We start from the raw sequence: 18960 nt of genomic DNA, 5'->3' as shown, positions 1-18960 counted from the left end.
TCACCTATCTTTTAGAAAATAGGTTTAAATTTTTTCTAATATTTATTATGCACAATGATTTTTTTCATGTTTAGTCACATCTTTCATTCATTTTGCAAGAATGCCGTTAAAAATCAAGGCATTTAATATTTTGGATATCTAACTAATTAGGAACAAGTGAGTCCTAGAATCAAATATAATTTTGTTAATGAATAAAATGTAAAACTTTTTACTGCTGAAAATGCCTATGGTTAATACCTACATATAAAGGCCATCCTTTGGACAACGTAGCAGTGCCATCTAGTGGACAAAGACAAGATTGACGACTAACTTGAATTCATTGATTAAACTGAAATTCATCTGTACATCAACCTTTTATTATAAAGTGACACTACAATAAATTATATTTACAAAAATGTCACCACAAAACACACACATAGTTGAGTCACAAAGTGCTCTCCAGCGTATTGTAGTTGTCTTTAAAACTCTTGAGCTCCAAGAAGTGTTTGGGCCTCTTGCTGCGCGGACCGGTCGAAGGCAGGTAGGTCACCTGGATGGTGGACGGAGCGTTGCGGGCCGGAGAACCCGTCAGGTCCTTAGCTGCAGACTGATGCTGCTGCTCCACGGTGGTGCTGCTCCAATACGCCTTCACGCTTGAAAAGGTAAAATGCCACAAAATTAATTCTTTTACACAAACAAGAACCTGCAAGATTATTGAATCGTAGAACTTACACATCTACTAATTCATTGAGCGCCTGCTGGTAATCCAGAAATTCCGCTTCTCCGAACACCTACGTGAAGAAATGAGATGTAACCTGAAATGGAGGGCTAAACGCCACGAGACCGCCGTGGAGTCCTCACCCCGGTGCCGTGGCGGGCGCTGTCGTAACCTTCCAGCAGACGGTCGATGAGCGCGCCGTGGCTGCTCTTGATCAGCGAATGTGAGTTACGCAGCTCCAGCAGCCAGCTCCTGAAGCTTCGGCCCGTGAAGGCGCTGGGACTGCTGCACATCTCCTCCAGAGGGATGCCTGACAATGAATAAATTCCACAATGAAGATAAGGGCAAAAAATGTGCATTGTGAGCCTCTCACCTGAGTCCCGAATGGCATCCAAGGCTTTCATCCTGTATAGGTAGTTATAGCAACCTGCAAAATTAACAATTATTTACAGTTCTGATGCTTGTTTTAAAATGGATGCAAAGGCGGAACTCACTGAGCTGTGATCCACGCCTGAGCCTGGCATCATCATCGGACAGGAGACGAGGTTCGAACCGGATCTCGTGGACTTGAGACAACCTGGTTTCAATCTGCTCTCGCAGACCCTGTTCATTTGAGCATCATATTACCATAAAAAATTACATTTGATCATATTAACAGAACAGAAAAAAAACAACCTTCTGGCTGAGTAGGTTGAAGTTAAAAATGCCCTTATAAATATATAAATATAAATATGTAATTAATATAATTGCTTTTACTTCTTGTTCATACATTATACATGATATGGATGAAACAAAAAATAGGCTGCTACATCAAGTGTGTATATATATTTATATATATTTTTAGGAGCTTTGATTTCTTCATCAAGACAAATTTTTGAATTTGTACTGTAACAGCAGCAGTAATACATATGATTTTTAATTATATTTTTAATTGTTTTTAAACCTTTGGAGCATTGTGGCCGATGGGCACATGTGGGCCGCGGCGGGATCTCATGGCGAAACGCATAATTTGCCTTTTGACGAAGATGAAGAGCAGCACGAATACCTGTCAAAACAAAACGTCACATTTAACAGCGCTACTGTACACCAAATCGAACGTAAACTGTTTATTTGACTCACCAAGCTGCCATACGCCATTACCAGAACCACATTAACCCCAGACAGAGGCGGCGAATCTGCCATGTTGAAACCAAAGTACTTCGAAATGTAGAAATGTTTAGCCTACATTACAAACGAACTACCTTAGCTAGCTAGTTAGCATGTTGCTAAATTCTACGCAAATATCATCACCTAGTGCGTAAAATTCAAACTACCGTGTAATATCTACGGTTGATTTAGTCGAGCTACGCGGCGAACGATGGCTCGTTTTTGACAAAAAAAGCTAATCGCTAGCCACAGCTAGCTAAACCTGGCGTTGGTCGCAATTACCGTAGTTACTATGAAGAAGAGCACTGTGAAACTTAGTTGTTCGTGCACAATGTGTTATATTACGGCTCGATCCTGACTTCTTCTTCTACTAAAACCATTTGGTAGTCGGCAAACAACTAAATCGTGCGTTACCGCCATCATTTGATAAGGAATGTATTAAACACACATACTAACTATTTACGTACTGTATTTGATATTGTACATAAATATGCACTTAAGTGGATTTCATTTTCTTTTTGATGCACTATAAATGTCCACTATTATTCAAGTCCCCGCATTTTTTGTTTATTGGAAAAAAAATGTTATTTTGTGTTTTTTTAAACGACACTCGTACTGACATTCGCCGGTACATGTTACTTTGATGCGCATCAGTCGCAATGACATGTCACCGGCCGAGGGTGAAAAAATATATATCCCCCAAATAAAGCTTTATTAGTTAGTGATCACATGTTTGTTGGTCCAGTTTCCTCCAAGCACTGTGCAGAGGCAGACCACATGACACAGCTTTCCGTGGTGTCAGAGTGGAAGAGAAACAGGTAAAAGTCGGTTGCTCTTACGTGTTATGAAGGAAATAATAATAACAAATAAAACTTTCGTGTGGCAAAAAAAAAAAATCGGCGTGCGAGGGAAGGGGCGGGGTGTTGATTGTTCTTATCGTGTCCAAAATTGTGTCTAGCAAGGTCGGGGAAGTAGACCACTTGTCGGCCGGTGTCTTGTCTAGTCGGAAGCCGGGTTCCTGGTCAGTATGGTGTCGTTTACTGTTATCATTTTTTTTTCAAAGGAGGAGGGCGATCGGAAATCCTTGCCTTTAAACCTCTTTAATATCATTTTCCACCTTTCACATTAAGAACGCATATGAAAATTGTGCCAGTGGGCTTTTAATATCGCTGCGAGCTAACTAGATAGCCGTTAGCCACGTCCAGTTAGTTTGTTAACCTAGCTTGGCTAAGTCGTTAGCATCCAACTACTGAGGTAAAATGACGTTTTTCGGGGGTCGCCCAAGTCAAAAATTGAGACTTCGTGAATTGAATTCATGTAGTTAACTGAGGAGTCGTTGGTTTAATCAGACAAGAGTGTTAATCATTAAATGGTTTGTGTGCATTTAATCGACACTCGCGAGCTAATGTTAGCATGATGCTAAAAGTTAGCCTCGTCGCCATGAGGTGTAGCCGCTCGAGGCGGAAGCCCACCAAGACTTCAAAGCTTGATGCTTCTCAGCCCATTCCACCCCATTTATCCCACATTTTATCTCTTTTTTTTATAGCTTAATCGATTTGTTTGATAAGATGGACAGGCCTCGGCGTCTGTCTGCTTGTTTGTGTGTCAGTCCAAGCTTTTTACGTAACGTGTGTGAGATTAAGCAGTCGTTTTCGATAACGATGTTGGCAGCACGATAAAAACGCACAAATGTGAAGTCCCTTGGCCATCTTCGCTTTCTCCATAAAGTGTGTGTGCCAATGCTTTTCCATTGTGATGACGGCTTTACTTCAAATCGTGCACAACTGATGTTACTTTCATTTTTGGCAATGATGTTTTGACTTGTAAACAAGTCGTTGCGCACTTGCCGTGTTGTACCTTGGAACCTTATCTCCACACCTATTGCGTTGCCTTTTGTGTTGTGTTACTGGAATTGTGCGATGAGGTCACTCAGATCTATCTTTGTCTTCCTCTCCTCAGGTGTGATTCCTTGTAAATAACTTGTTTGTATATACTGTAAATGATGACGTCCATGGGCGGAAACCGGGCCCGGGGCAGCTGGGAACAGACGCAGCAAGGCCAGACACAGGGCCAGACACAGCACAAGCAGAGGCCACAGGTACATTCTCGTTCACGTCCGCTCTGCTAAAAATGGAATGTCCCATGTCGACACCGCCCAAAAGTGGAAAAGCACACCCCGAGGGTCAAGCGAAGCTTTCATACTGTTCTCATGTGATGGTGACGGTGGATTTAAACTAGCAATTTCTCACCTTTCCTTCTTCTCATGGGTTTCTGTTTTGCATTACTGCTCATATAAACTGCCACAAAATGGAGGGAAGAAGTCAACACAACAATTTTGGGCTTTATAGGAGTTTGTAGCCCCTTTCTGTTAGGCAAGGGCGGGTACCAACAACACCTTATGTCAAGGTAGCTGTACTCGTTGTGATAGCCGAGATTATTTTCGGCTGCTCTCTTGAATACATTTTGCAGTAGAAGAAAAAATTACAAATTTGAAAAAATGTATGACTTCTATCAATGTCAATGAAATGTTTGAGGAAAATGCTTTTGTGTAAAAAATGTCTTTCTTGGAATATACATGTAATTGTTTAGGGGGACTTAAGTCTATCAAAAGTATCAGTGGTATCCGTGCTTGGTGACAACTCATGAGTGGAATACTGGCATCAGTCTGCATAAAGTTCTGTCGAACGTAACTGTTTTGTGTCACTGTTCTACAATGGTAAATTTCCACTGTCTGAGACTTGGTTATTTTAATGAGAGGCAATAGTATTTATTCCCAGATTGTTGTTGTCATCTGAAGCTCATTTTGATAAATGTGCTTGTGTCCTCTGGCAACAGGCCACCGCAGAGCAGATTCGACTTGCGCAGATGATTTCAGACCACAATGACGCAGACTTTGAGGAGAAGGTCAAACAGGTCGGAAGTGTTCTTGTTTGTCCATTGTTGTGATTTGCTCACTGGACTTTTCAAGCTTCAAGCTGACCCGTTTTGGTTTTCTAGCTGATTGACATCACGGGCAAGGACCAGGATGAATCTATGATCGCGTTGCACGACTGCAATGGGGACGTCAACAGAGCCATTAATGTACTCCTAGAGGGTAGCCCAGACACTGTGAGTCTTGTGTGGAAATTAAAAAAAAAATGTGGATGAAAGTTAATATTCATATGATTGGTTCTGCTATTCTTGTGAGATTTCTGTATTAAAAATAGATTGTTTTTTTTTTCTTGTAAAATCAGGACTCGTGGGAGATGGTAGGGAAGAAGAAAGGTGTGTCGGGCCAGAAGGAGGCCAGCCAGCCGGAGATTGGAGAGGACGGGAAAGAGAACCGGGAGAAAGTGGAGAAGGACGCAGCACGTCGGCGAGGGGGGGCTCCTCGCAGGGGCCGCGGTGCCATCAGAGGGCGAGAGTGTATGTCATTAATACTTCTTTATTAATTTGTGACCAGATGTTCCTCAATGTCTTAATTTTCCTTCCCGCCAGTTCGAGGTCAAGAGAACGGCTTGGATGGAGGCAAGCCGGCAATGGTTGGCAGGGGCGCGGAACGAGGCCGCAGGGGGCGAGGACGAGGAAGAGGCACACTAGGTCACTTTCTGTTAGGTGTCATCACTTTGAGCAGATTTCATGTGAACACATTTCTTAAGTTTGGCTTTCCTCCCTTGAAGGGGCGTCAGGGCGGCGAGGAGGCCGATTCTCAGCACAAGGCATGGGGTAAGAAGAGAACACCTGCATATCCTTAGATGACTAGAGAAGTGAGTGGAGGGCTTTGTCCTATGGTTGCCATGGCAACGTGAGAGTAGTACCCTGGATCTATTGTTGAGTGTTAATCGACAGAGGTGGACGTGATTCAGACTGTGGAACGAAACGGTCTCATTCGTCCCTGAGTACATCTGATGTCGTCAGTCGACAGCAAAAGGCCAAATTATTGTTTTTTTTTTTTTTAAGGTATTATCAAATTAAGTAGGGTCGGGTGGGTGGAAGACTCCAATAAATTGCAATGTGATTTTTCAGATTCCCCACCACTCCAATAACATTCCTCAAAAAAAAAAAAACCTGCACAACTCCCAACCTAATACATATGTACTACAGTTGTCAAATTCAAGGGAGCGCATCCGTCCAGAAGCTTCCACAGTAATAGTGAGAGCAAAAGGCGTTCTCAAAATGAGTCTGCGGAAATGAATTTTTTTCAATGGCAAAATGCAATTCAACTCTTCCTGAAAATGGATTGAGACACTTTTTCACACACGTGAGTCATTCCTGCCCTCAGACAGACACACAAGAAGGGAAGTCTCCGCTAGCATGATTTTATTTGTGTCTCAAGTTGCCTGTAATTTCCTCATCATTACACACACCCGTATCAGATTGAATGACAGACAGGAAGTCATACGAAGAAGACCTTGTACAAGCGCCCGGTAGTTTCATTACATATCATGTATGCTTTCGGCTGACTTCTGCACTCCCAATTGACTCGTTTTACTGATGAATACTGTATATTAATTAGCGGGATGAGCTACACAAGGATGCATTCAAGCAGCCTTATTTTTCCCCAGAACTTTCAACCCTGCCGACTACGCTGAACCAAGTCAGACAGAAGAAAACTACGGCGGAGGCAGCACCTGGAACAACACGGGTGGCATGGAGGCAGAAGATGGAGCCAGTGAGTGCATGCACAACACACTTATTTTATTTGATGGGTCTCGATGGAGGATTGCCAATAAAGGAATTTAATGTCAAAAATGTATATCTATTTCCAGGGTTGGAATACTCTACGGGGGATGGAACAACTTACCCGTCCAAGTTTGACTCTGCTCCTGGTAATAAGCTTTTTCAGCTACGATGTACTGAGGGAGCGTTGACCCACTTCTTGTGTGAGCAACTTGTAAGGAAAAGATTTATGCCCCACTCGCAGGTGCCTGGAGGACGCCCACAGAAGAATGGGGCACTGAGGACTGGAATGAGGATGTGAGTACTTCAACTTTTTTTTTTTTCCGTGGAACTCAATCTATATTTGTTTCAAATATAAGGAATGACGTTCTTCTAATATTTATATTTTCACACCTTGCAGTTGTCAGAAACCAAGATATTTACAGCTTCCAGTGTGGCGACCATTCCACCACCGCAAGAGAATGTCACCATCACTAAAGGACAGAGGTGGGACAAAAAGCCCCTTTTACATGGACTGGAAAAGCCCATATTTTTCCTTTCTATTTAGACGTTTTGTATGAATGGCAACAACCCAGAATGGGATGACATAACCTGTTCACTGCCAGCCATTTCAGAGCATTTTGACATTTTCAAGAACCACGTGGGAATAGTTAAGTCTCATATCTAAAATGGTGCATCAGTGCCATCTACTGGTGATTGTGCATCAATATTTTCGTCACTGTCAGTGAACAAGGCATAGAAGGGCTAAAATGTTTTAAATTTCGGTTTTAGTAATTGATTGTAGGATACTTTATGGTTGTTGATTAATGTTCTAATTCCGCCTCCTTATGTAGGATTGACCTCGCGGTGCTCCTGGGGAAGACTCCCTCGTCCTCCTCAGCTGAAACGGAATCCCAACCCATGGAGGCCGCCCAACCCCCTTCCTTGCCCCAGTCGCTGGTTTTCAGCAACTCCAAGCAAGGACCCCCAATCACCCAAACGCCCTCCAGCGCCCCTTACGCTCAGCACAGCATGGTGAGTGGCAATGAGGACATCTTCCCTGGCCAAGTGTCACGACTGATGCATTTTTTTTTTTTTTTTAATGGCAGGTCAACATGCTGAACAAGAGTTTTGGGGAGGTAGCGGACCAGAAAGGAGGTACCAGTGGGACTACCGGCTCTCAGTTCCTGGAGCAATATAAAACCGCCCAGGCGCTGGCTCAGCTGGCTGCTCAGCATCCTCAAACCGGGGTCTCCAACAACAATCCCCCATCCTGGGAAAATGCTGCGAACTCACGGGCACAATATGGTGAGGTGTACCCCAGATTGGAATGATTTTTAGCCGCGCTGAAAATAAGGATGCAATGAGTTATCAAGTAGTATCAGTCGTAAGGCTTGAGGCATTTTATTTCTTCCACGGTTATCCGTCTATTTAGACACCAATGACTTGGTGAAGTTTTATTTTGAAGTAGATCCTGCCACCGTATCACAGCGTAACAGCTGGTTTGGTTCATCAATCGATGTAAACTACACTATGTTGTCCTGTTCAGTTGCTAATTAATCTAAAGATGCTTAAAAAGACAAATTAAGCTCACCTTGTATTATACAATGTTTGTTTGCAATTACCGACAGCTTTAATGTTAACGTCTATGACTTGCTAATAGCCAATAGTAATAGCACACTGCTCAATATAGGCTGGCGAGAGCCGTTCCAATTGCTTTTTTTTCTAAGGCAGTTTAATGGACATAAATTGCTCAAGTGACACAGTTGCTGTTCCTGCCGTTCACTTCCAATCTCACCCCTGCAATCTCCTTTTTCTTACGCAGATATGAAGACTCAACCAGAGTCATCTATCCACACGCCCTTCATCAAGCGCCCGCCCTTCCAGGCGGCCGCCCCCACCACGTCGTCTATGTTGGAAGTTTTCCTCCCTCCTTCCGCCGCCGCTTCCTCCGCACCCGCTTCCTCCTTGCCACCGCAAACAACGTCTTCGCCGCACGCCGTGCCACCGCCCGCCTCCTCGCTCCCTAAAATGGCCTCGGTGCCGTCGTCGGGTCAGCAGGTTTCGCCGAGTTCCTCGGACGCGCAGGGCTCCAGTCCGCTACCTCTGCAGCAACACAAACTCCGACCGCAAAAGAAGAGGGCCTCCATTGCAACAAAGGTGAACAGATATGCCTTGTGCTAAATGTACTCAACTGATTTTGCAGAATGCGCATTCTCATCCAACGTATCATTTTTGTTCAGATTCCAGCAATGGCGGTGGAAATGCCTGGCTCGACGGACATCTCCGGTCTCAACCTTCAGTTCGGAGTGCTGCAGTTCGGCTCGGAGCCCACGCTGCCGGAATACGACTTGGCCTCCTCTAACGCCACGCCCGTCAACCCTATGCAGAATAGTCTCTACTCCGCCCCCAACAGGTTGGTAGGCATAAAAGGTGGCTCAGGAAGTGTCGAATGAGTTAACGTGACCTGTCAATCTGCAGTGAGTCAACTCCAGCTCTTTCCAACTCCAGCCAGATGGACGTGTACGAGCAGAGAGCGCCTCCGACGCGACGCTACCCGCCCTCCGTCTCGTCCTCCCCGCAGAAGGACATGCAGCCCAAGGTGGGCCTTTCGATCACCGGCCCAGATATTCACATGCGCTGAGTATTAAATTACAGTGTTCCCTTGGCCATTTGTACTTCGCTTTTTGGGACTTCAGTTTTTTTTTTTTTTTTTTTTTTTTAAGCAAAAGTCACTCAACCCGGTCCCTATTAATCATGGAAAAACAAGGGAACACTGTATTACTATATATTTTTGTTTATGAGCATTTGCAAGAGCACGTCCTGTGACTTGGCAATGGGCTGTTTCCATAGAAACCGGTGAGCTCACCTTCATTGTCGCTTTTACAGAATGGCTTCACTTCACTACAAGCGGCACAATCTGTGGAAGGCAAGTTGCCTCATTCTCATTTTGTTAAAAAAACAATTTGCTGCCACAATGTGCAAGTTGTTTTTGTTTATTTTTTTGTCATATATATATATATATATATATATATATATATATATATATCTCATGTTTTGTTTTCCATCTTTTATTTCCTCATTGATTCTGATTACCAATATTACATGTAGTTTGTCCCTTCATCATTTTTTTCTTATTTTTTTAACCAGTTTTTCTAACGTATTGTTTAATCCATTTTAATTCAGTCATTTTGCTTTTATTTTCTTCGATTATTTCAATTTGGATGTTTTCTTATTTATAAATTTTGTCTTTGTTTTTCTTTCTCATGCATTTTCATTTAATTGACTAAGTCATTTCTGTTTCTTTTGTTTTAATTTGTTGGGTATTTAGATTATGGGTATTACTAGTTTTTTCATTCTCAATTCTATATTTTTTCTTTCAATTCTTGTCTTTAATTTGTATTGATTACTACTCATTTTTTTTCTAGCTGCAGCGGGTTCTGCAGTAGCGGTCAAGCCCACGTCGGACTCTACGGCAGCACCTCCAACGGCGGTCGCTGGCATGGGCTCCCTGACGGACGGCAGCGCGGGTCCTCCCTCCCTGTTGACGACCTCCAATCAGGCAGCACTCGGCGCCCTGGGGCAGGGCGAAGACCTGCCGCCGACCACCATCCCGCCTCCTCAGCACAACAGGTGACGACCCGAGTCGACTCCCGTCACATAAAACGTCGCAAAAACAAATGAGTCAACTGCAGTGTCTTTTTCCAGTGCGCTCCCGTCACAACAGAACAGCCTAGCGTCATCATCAGGTCGAGCATCCAACTCCAGTTTACTGGTAAGTACGATATTGATATGATTGAGGCTATACACATGCTAATGGATTCCTAATGCAGTCACTCATAATTTCATCATGTCATAAATGTCTTTCCTCCGCAGCACCACAACGTAGACGGCGACTCCAGCCTCCACGCTTCCTCCTCCTTCCCTTCTGTCTCAGCTGTGTCGTCATCGGTCCCCACCTCCTCCTCATCGGCGGCCGCGGCACAGGTGTCCCTGGGGGCCCCGGTCTCGGCCCCGTCTGGCCTGGGCCCCGTTAGCAACATGCCCATGGGCATCAATGCGGCGTCCATGGGCGTGCAGGGCGTGGCCTCTTCCCCTGCCGCCGTCTCCATCTCTGCGGCGGCCTCCGCTGTTCCCTCCTCGGCGACTTCTCTGTCATCGCGCAGCTCTGCAGCATCCTCAGGTCTGCCCTACGTCAATGCACTTTGGGGTCTGTTCCAGGCCCCCTAATTTTATTTTTTTACAACTATCATTTGCTTTGAACACAAACTTATTTCGCATACTGAAATGTAGGGAAAGCACCTCCAAATTTGCCCCCCGGAGTGCCCCCTCTGCTGCCCAATCCATACATCATGGCCCCGGGACTACTGCATCCCTACCCAGTGAGTTGCTAAAGTCTGTGTGTAATCACGATACAATAATTGAATATGAAATAATAAGACTTGTTGTCTGTCAGACTCAGGTGTACGGCTACGACGACCTGCAAATGCTGCAGACAAGAATACCATTGGTAAGTTTTTTTTTTACTTGAGTCATCATGTCTTCTGTCATAATTATAATGTTGTGCCCTTCGTGTTTATGTTGCCAGGATTATTACAGCATTCCATTTGCAACCCCAACAACAGCACTGACTGGCAGGGAGGCCAACTTGACAAACAACCCGTACTCTGGTGAGAATTCTTTTTTCACTCATTTGGGAGCACATTTATCTTGATCTCAATTTTTTTTTTTTTTTTTTGTTTTTTTTTTGTTTTTTTTTTTAAATCCCGTGGTCTTCTTCTCTCAAGGTGACTTGTCCAAGTTCAGTCGAGGCGACGCGTCCTCGCCAGCCCCCGCCACCACACTGGCGCAGAATCAGCAGCAAAACCAGACGCAGACGCACCACTCGACCCAGCAGCCCTTCCTCAACCCGGCGCTGCCGCCTGGCTACAGCTACACGAGCCTGCCCTACTACACTGGCATGCCGGGTCTGCCCAACACCTTCCAGTATGGTCCCGCTGTCTTCCCGGTGAGGATTGGGGGAAAAAGAAAAAATAAAGCCAATCGCGTTGTCTTTCCTTGATTAAAGCAAGGATTTTTCTTTTCCTCCAGGTGGCTCCTACCTCGTCAAAGCAGCACGGAGTGAATGTTGGTGCGTCAGCCACACCCTTCCAACAGGCCAGCGGCTATGGTTCCCATGGATACAGCACTGGTGAGCCACCATGAATGCAGGTCTTGCCCTGTATTACGTAAAGTGTTTCTAACACTAAAACAGTAGGCAGCAAAGGCACAACTCCTAATTGACTAAGAAAAATAATTTTAGATTTGCCGTGCGTCTGAATGAAACACTGACGTCAGTGTTATAAAAGCTGCTTTGTGCCTCTGTCAGTCGGGCTTGATTGCAAATGTGACTGCCCTTGAAGCGGACATTTTACAAAGTGAAAGCCTTAAAAGTCCTCATCTTCCATTACTCGCTTGCTAAAACAGCAGAAGCTGATCTGATTTTTGTTGGCGTTAGTAGAGCGGATATTCGCCCGCCGGTATTGCTAAATATTTTTGTGGGGCGTAACGGAAGTGGAACATATCAACTAATATTCATTATTGAACCGTGTCCATTTGTTGTTCTGGCGCTCATGCTAAAGCAATAAAAATACTTTGAGCCATCTGGTGGCTTCTTGGTGTTGTGTTTAATTCACTGCGTTTTAGCTGCATCTCAGATGTCCTCTTTTAAATGGAACGTTCTCTTTTTTCAGCAAAGAATAGCTAAGACGTAAATAAGACATTGTAAACATGTCTTGCGAAGCACTCGTCTAGCATTGTGCAAAACCTCAAATTTCACAATTTACTTAATTTTTAAGTTTTGTTTCCCAGCTGTGTATACCAGCATATCACTTGGGTCATTTGTGTGTGTGTGTGTGTGTGTGTGTGTTGCTGCTTCCGCTGCTTCCTGCCATCACTCAAGCTTCCTTTTCACCTAGCCACCCACAACATGCCTGCTTTCTCCTCCCCATTCTCCCTCCTCACATAGCATTTGCAAACTATTGTTAGCATTTGCACGTGCTCTCTGAGGCAGTTATGTCCCTTCCCCGTCCCGCCTGGTGCGTCTAACGCTGTGGGCTGCGGCTGTGTGTCTCCACTTGCAGGCTATGAGGATGTGGGCCAGGCTTCAGGGAGTGGGGATTTCTGTAAGGGCGGATACGGCAATGCCGTGGCCGCCGCCGCCGCCGCCGCTGCCGCTGCTGCTGCCGCTGCCGCCGCCGCCGCTCAAAACAAGCCGGCCAACTCTGTCAGTGGGCCCGGAGTCGGTGAGTGTGGCTGTCGTCAAACTTTTTTTTATCTCTCTTTTCCTCATTGCTTTATACTACGTTTATTTACATTGGTTGGAATTTCATAATGAACCTCATATGCCTGCAAGATTATTTGACATAATGGGGAATTTTAAAAAAAAGTGTCTGTTTTGTGAATTGCACACCAGTTGACCCTGTTCTGCATCCTCACGGCGGTACAGGGGGTCAGTGTGTGCTACACTGAACCCTAAACACGGCAGCAAACGCCTCACGACAGTCAGACTTGAACTGAAGTGGTCAGCTGGCAGTGGTGCGCTGCCACACGTCTCAAATCATTGGCTCCTCGGGTGACATGTTGTCTGCTTGCTTTCCAATTTTGAGTTGTTCTTTGTCTTTTCCAGGAGTGTCCGTGACTTCGAGCAACACTGGGGTACCTGATATTTCGGGTTCAGTTTACACAAAGACGCAGGCAAGTGCACAGGTCTGTCTTGGGGATTCTTAAACGTTTTGGGGTTTGGCTGCCACAAACCAGTGGTTGAAGTGTTATCTGCAAGCGGTTTACGTTCACACATGCTGCGGGATACACTGGCTGCCATATTAAAACAAATAAAATAAAAAATACAGCACGCGATAACGGATAAGAATGTTCAAAATAAACCTTGATTTAGACCAGTGCATTTTTGAAAGATCTGCCTTAATTCATTTCGACATTTAAAAATGCCAAAAATGGAGCTTGCCTACTCTAGTTGTCAGTGGCTCATCTAAATATAACTCTTGTGTATGTATAGGTGGCTTTTTTTTTTCTAATCATGAAATTATGTTTTTGTAGGGGGGGAAAAACTTGTTTTTCAATCGATTAATCATTATTCATTGTATTAATTATTTTATTAAAAATGTGTTTTTAAACCTTAAGATCATAGATAATGTTTGTCAGGGTAATAGTCTGACAAAGTTCTGCTCCCAAAGGTTGTTTTAATATGACCATCAAAATTTGATGAGTTTCAAAGAATGCCAAGAAATATTCTTAAAAATGTGCCTTTTCAATTAAAAGTAAAAAAAAAAAAACAAACCTGAGAATTAAAACCTACTGTTGTATTAGGCCCCTCCTGGTGTAAATAATCCAGTATGTTGACGTGGCTTTCCTGCTTATATTTCCAGCAGTCGTTTGACAAGCAGGGTTTCCACGCCGCCACACCCACGCCGTCTTTCAGCCTTCCCTCCGCGCTGGGCAGCGGCGGGCCCATCAACGCCCCGACTGCAGCCGGCTACGCGCCGGCCCCCTTCATGCACATCCTGGCACCGCACCAGCAGCCCCACTCGCAGATCTTACACCACCACTTGCAGCAGGACGCACAGGTCTGGACGTGACACATGCTTTCTTAATATCTTGTCTTCTTTGCCCCACCTCCTTCTACATCTTTTCATCCTTCCTCGCTATGTGTTTGCAGAGTGGCAGCGGCCAGCGCAATCAGACTGCGTCCATTCAGCAGAAGTCTCAGATCAACAAGTCTGCATACAACAGCTACAACTGGGGGGCCAACTAACATCCAAGGTCAAAGCCCCCGGACTCCCGCCCGTCCCCTCTGCGGCTAACGCTAGCTGTGAAGGAGGGAGGGAGGGAGTGGGCGGGGCTCGTCTCCTGAATTCCAACTTCATGTAGAAGGTTTCCTCCTGCTGATCCCCCCCACCCCCCTGAAAAAAATCCTCCTCATCCCTGGGATGAAAGTGGGAGGGGCCAAATGGTTAAAAAAAAAAAAAACATGACATGAGTAATTGAGTGTTTTGGGGAAATTGTATTAAGTTCAGCACCAAGCATTATATTTACGTATGTAAGAAAATCATTTCCCAAAAAGAATGTTTCCCGTATGGTTCTTTTAGGTTATTGTTGTGCTCTCTCTAGCCCTCCTTCCCTCCTTTTCTTTCTTACTAATTGGGAAGAATGAAGTAATGCGGGATGGTGGCGATGGAGGGGTGGGGGGCGGGCCCCGCTTTGCACAAACTCTTCATTTGCTCGATTGCTGTTTGGTTTCTCGTACCGCCCCGTTTTATGTCCTTTTTATGTTGGAAGAAACAATTCTCTAAATTTGGTAGAGTTATGAAGTTTATTTTTTACTGAATATAGATATATTCTACATATGTATAAATATATAAATGAGACGGCTTGGAGTCAGGATGTTTGTCATGTGATTGCGTGCATGTTTGTACACAGACAGGTTGGAGGGGTAGGTTCTTTACTGTGCTTTGTTTTTGTTTTTTTTTCGTTTTTTTGGCCTAGCACAGACTTTTCATAGTGTATAGAACACATGTACAGTTACTGTTACCTTATGTTTTGTCGCAAGTTATTAAAAAATAATTCCCAGGTCCAATCTGCAACCCAATCAGCCTTCCAATATTGCTTCAGTAATGTCTTTTCTGTTTGGGAGACCTCTCCAGGCGCCACCACCCGTCCCCTCACATTTAAAGTAAACTTTACAGCATCCAATACTGATGGACAGAATTGTACTCATGGGTTTTTTTTTTCTTGTCCGTGATTTATTTTTCTTTTTGTACTGTGCATTTTAAAGAAAAAAAAACATGTAAATGGAAAAACTTGTCTTGTACATATAAACAAAAAAGTACTGTAGTGCCTGTTTGTTCGCTTTACTCCTTCTCCAGTTTGTTGCAGATCTTGTCATTAGTTTGTTCCAATTTTTTTTTATTTTGTAAAAATATATTAATATTAATAAACAAGGAGACATTTTCATATTTGGGGATGTGAATGTCTCAAGGAATCCATATTGTTTCTTGTCTACAAATGTCGAAATTTATTGGACGATGACTAAAGTCTTACATTGTCTTGAATAACTCCAATTTTTATTTTTCTTAATCCCGTTTGGGATTCAAATAGGGATGAAAAAGTTAAAGATAAAAAAAAAATGCGCGTGTGAACTTTCACAATGCGCTTCACCTGTCGCATTACGGTCAAAAGCAGCTTTACGGTAGTTGCGTCACGTAGAGAACAACACTTTACGACACTTGAAGTGCCAGGTAGTCCACGCTGTTGTTATTATCAACACGTTAAAGTAATGCTGTAATTAATTAACGTTTGGATCAACTTAGCCTAAATGAGCGTTTTTGATCTATTTCGTGGCTTTTTCGGGGTTCCCGGCGGCCATTTTCGTGGGCGAAGGTGAGTTAACGTGAAGCTAAAGTGACAGCTGCTAACAAGCTAACATTGCTTACCAGCGCAAGTTGTTCAAATTTGTGCTTCCAAGACCTACGTGGAGTTTTTAAATCTAATGTTGTGTTTTAACAAATGCGTTCATCTTTACTTGGCTTCGTAGTAATGTTCAAAAGCGGCGGCTGTCGGCTGTTTTATAGTTAACGTCAATCGAGCAGAAGTTGTCCCCACCCCCGTTATTCGCGGTGGTGATGTAAAGTGAACGTCCCTGGAAATTGTGATTTATTTGTTTTGCATTCTTTTGTCAGAGAACAAAAGCGATTAAAAAAAAGGTCATATTAAGTTATTCAGAGGTATTTTTCAGACGTGACAGATCTTAATATTTTATATCAATTTATGATACCTTTTCAAATTGAAGATTCCTCACCATTTGACTTGATGAAATTCAATAGGGACCCCTTCTTTGACGCCATGACCCGCGATGATGATGACGACGATGAAGATGACAGCTTCTACCATGACGGCTTCCAGGGGGACGGGCAGGATCCTTTTGACAGCGCCTGGAAATTCGGCTTCAGCTTCGGTCCCGACGGGATGAAAATCCAAGAACCTCCTCTGTTTGGCCACATTCTCCGGGAGATGGAGGAGATATTTTCCCAGCTGGGTCGCTTGGACTCGCATTCAGGTACAGCTGCCTGAAGTGTTTACAAATGAAGAATATTTAAATATGTGATGTTGTCTATCTGTCATCATTTACTGCAGGTGTTCCCAGCATTGCGCCGCCGCTCCCGCATCAGGAGGGAAGTCGCAGAACCGGCAGGAACCCCCTGAGGGACTTTATGCTCAAATCCCCCGACAGTGAGGGACAAAGGGGAAGTGATCAGCGTCCATCGTATGAGTCCCCACGCTTCTCAGACTCCACCCCTTTTTCTAAAGTAAATGACAAGTCAATTTTAGCAAATTTGTGCTGCTTTACCACAATCTGTCTACTCGTTTTGTCCTCAGTTCAATGACGCCTGGAGACATAGGCTACAGAAAATACCAGATAATGAGCGTAAAGAAGACAGAGGTGGCTCATTTTATTTATTTATTTTTTTTTGATACCTTGTCTTACCAGTGAAAAAAGTACTTGTAACTCCCTCCATTTTTTTTTTTCCAAGATCTCGACTCTGCCGTTTCCTCCGGCGGTTTGGATCACATTCTGACGCCGCACGCTGACCAAGTGCCGAGTCAGCAGCCTCGAAGCAGGTCCTTTTTTCAGTCTGTGACTGTCACCAAAGTGCTGAAACCTGATGGGGTAACAAGCAATTAATAGCTAACTAGTTAACCGGGTCATAGTATATTAGCGCTTACCTTGAGAGTGTTTTTTTTTTTTTTTATGCATGCTGACTAGACACTGGAAGAGCGGCGCACAGTCAGAGACGGCCGAGGCAACGAGGAGACCACCGTGACCCGCTCGAAAGGCCCTGGGGGTCAGGAGGAACCAGGAAATCATACCGGACCCGCCGTGCCCAGTATGCACACACACACCCACACACATAAGATGCACCTTTGTACATTACAGTGAACCCTCGTTTTTTGCAGGCTCACTGTTCACACCTCAAAATTCAACAAAAAGCAATTTGCTCCGCCCACAAATGTTTGAGGTTGCCTCAACATTGTTCACACACTTTTATCAATTGTGCCCTTGCTTAAATGCGGATTTTCAAGCAATCCGTTTTTATGATATCCTCCTAACAGCCTATTCATGTGTCCACTGCAGTGGACATTTTTTTTTTTTTCTATATCTTTTGACTCATTGGAGCTACTCTACTAAGTTCTACTGTCCTCAGTAGAAGACATACTGGCCTTTTTTAATGATGGCTTCTGTGTTTGGGTGCGATCCAATGAACTTTGCTGTCTGGAAACAACAGCAGACACAAATGAACAGATCAGGTCTCAGTAAGCTATACGTGAAGGTCCAAATGTTGAGTGTTGCACCATGTTGTGCCACAATTGCTGGGCAGCACCGAGCTCTACCGCAAGAGATGCATAATGTAATTAAGAGCAAGAAGAAGAGACAGAGACATTCTGCGACTAAGCCCACAGATCAGAGAGGAATGTGTGAGTAATGTTGTATACTTGATCCTCTTTGAATATTTTCGAGTTTTATTCTATTTTTGTTGGAAAATAACAGTTGTTTATGGGCCATGTTCACTGCAGCCCTGATGCTAATTGCCGTTAGCTCTTGCATGGCTTTTCACAATGTATGTTAGCATTAAGCTAGCTGATTTTCATGAGATCAAATCGTGTGATTTCACCGTAAATTATTTTTGCTGCAAATTAAAACAGTGAGAAATATCTTTTCGCCTACTGCGTCTGAAAAGTTTTACCCTCGCTAAACAGGAATTCACCTGTTTGTTTTTTACTGCAGAAAATTTTGGTCAGAGTTCACTACAAGTGTCGTGAGTAAGAGCTGTGCTGATTCAGTGCCTGCTCTCATTTCAGGTTCTTCGTTTTCAGACATGCGGGATGACGAGAGGGACTTCTTTTCAAAGCTGTTTGGAGCCTTTAAATGACATAACTATAACACATAGGCATTTAATTTATGTTGCAGAGTTGAGATAATACTGCAGAATCATCCCTAATTATTACTACGTATTTATTTTTGTATTACACCACCTACAAAGTTCAGGTGTTTGTTGAATGGAATAAATAATCTTGAACATTTAGAAAAAAATGCTACGTTGTGATTTGTGTCTTTTTATGAATTGTTTTTACTTTCTTTTTAGAATTTGAATCCCAAGCAGGATCAAAACCCCAGCGGAGTGTCATCTTTGACCCCTTAAAGGCCCTGTGAGCAAAGTTTGTTCGAATGAGCCAATAAGCAGGTGAGGACACATTTAGACATCAACAGGATTAAAGTTCTGGTTCTGGCTAGCAAGATCTCGTCATAAACAAACTGTTTTTAATTATATCCCCCACTAAAGGTAACAATTTGGACATCTGTGCTTTCTGTTCACATTCATCATATGATTTTAAAATCAAAGAAGTGGTTTTCAAATCAGGTAATC

The 18960-nt window shown here is 43.8% G+C and overlaps 3 protein-coding genes across 10 annotated transcripts; 2 read left to right on the top strand and 1 right to left on the bottom strand.

Moving 5' to 3' along the window:
* Positions 1-334: 334 nt before the first annotated feature.
* Positions 335-2172, bottom strand: ltap1 (lipid transport auxiliary protein 1). Its single transcript, XM_088405029.1, has 7 exons — positions 1817-2172; positions 1641-1742; positions 1192-1300; positions 1071-1124; positions 841-1007; positions 712-770; positions 335-632 (listed from the first exon to the last, which is right to left on the bottom strand). Exons 1-7 carry the CDS (start codon positions 1877-1879, stop codon positions 425-427), a joined length of 762 nt encoding a protein of 253 aa, XP_088261155.1. The 5' UTR covers positions 1880-2172; the 3' UTR covers positions 335-424.
* A 628-nt stretch (positions 2173-2800) lies between these two features.
* On the top strand, positions 2801-15522 carry ubap2l (ubiquitin associated protein 2-like). Of its 6 annotated transcripts, none has more exons than XM_088404743.1 (29): positions 2801-2864; positions 3803-3941; positions 4679-4756; positions 4841-4951; positions 5077-5248; positions 5321-5422; positions 5503-5548; positions 6388-6494; positions 6592-6651; positions 6747-6799; positions 6903-6988; positions 7336-7516; positions 7591-7789; positions 8307-8641; positions 8725-8897; positions 8963-9083; positions 9371-9410; positions 9910-10114; positions 10190-10256; positions 10358-10664; positions 10775-10863; positions 10938-10991; positions 11070-11151; positions 11269-11489; positions 11573-11672; positions 12604-12765; positions 13149-13216; positions 13906-14103; positions 14196-15522. In XM_088404743.1, exons 2-29 carry the CDS (start codon positions 3843-3845, stop codon positions 14289-14291), a joined length of 3612 nt encoding a protein of 1203 aa, XP_088260869.1. In that variant the 5' UTR covers positions 2801-2864; positions 3803-3842; the 3' UTR covers positions 14292-15522. The 6 variants fall into 6 exon arrangements, with proteins under 6 accessions (XP_088260869.1, XP_088260868.1, XP_088260866.1 ...); XM_088404742.1 differs by having other exon boundaries at positions 13149-13228; positions 13909-14103; XM_088404740.1 differs by having other exon boundaries at positions 9335-9410.
* Positions 15523-15736: 214 nt separating this feature from the next.
* hax1 (HCLS1 associated protein X-1) lies at positions 15737-18860 on the top strand. Of its 3 annotated transcripts, none has more exons than XM_088404750.1 (7): positions 15737-15774; positions 16360-16592; positions 16670-16842; positions 16913-16976; positions 17068-17204; positions 17301-17421; positions 17492-18383. In XM_088404750.1, exons 2-7 carry the CDS (start codon positions 16379-16381, stop codon positions 17740-17742), a joined length of 960 nt encoding a protein of 319 aa, XP_088260876.1. In that variant the 5' UTR covers positions 15737-15774; positions 16360-16378; the 3' UTR covers positions 17743-18383. The 3 variants fall into 3 exon arrangements, with proteins under 3 accessions (XP_088260876.1, XP_088260877.1, XP_088260875.1); XM_088404751.1 differs by lacking the exon at positions 17492-18383 and adding an exon at positions 18395-18860 and having other exon boundaries at positions 15747-15916; XM_088404749.1 differs by having other exon boundaries at positions 15747-15916; positions 17492-18379.
* The last annotated feature ends 100 nt before the right edge of the window (positions 18861-18960 follow it).

This window comes from Hippichthys cyanospilos, chromosome 21, assembly GCF_059441005.1.
Source record: "Hippichthys cyanospilos isolate Australia breed blue-spotted pipefish chromosome 21, RoL_Hcya_1.0, whole genome shotgun sequence".
In the NCBI taxonomy this organism is placed as follows: Eukaryota; Metazoa; Chordata; class Actinopteri; order Syngnathiformes; family Syngnathidae; genus Hippichthys; species Hippichthys cyanospilos.
Note: the sequence above shows the minus strand (reverse complement) of the source record. Positions and strands in the feature narration are given on the sequence as shown.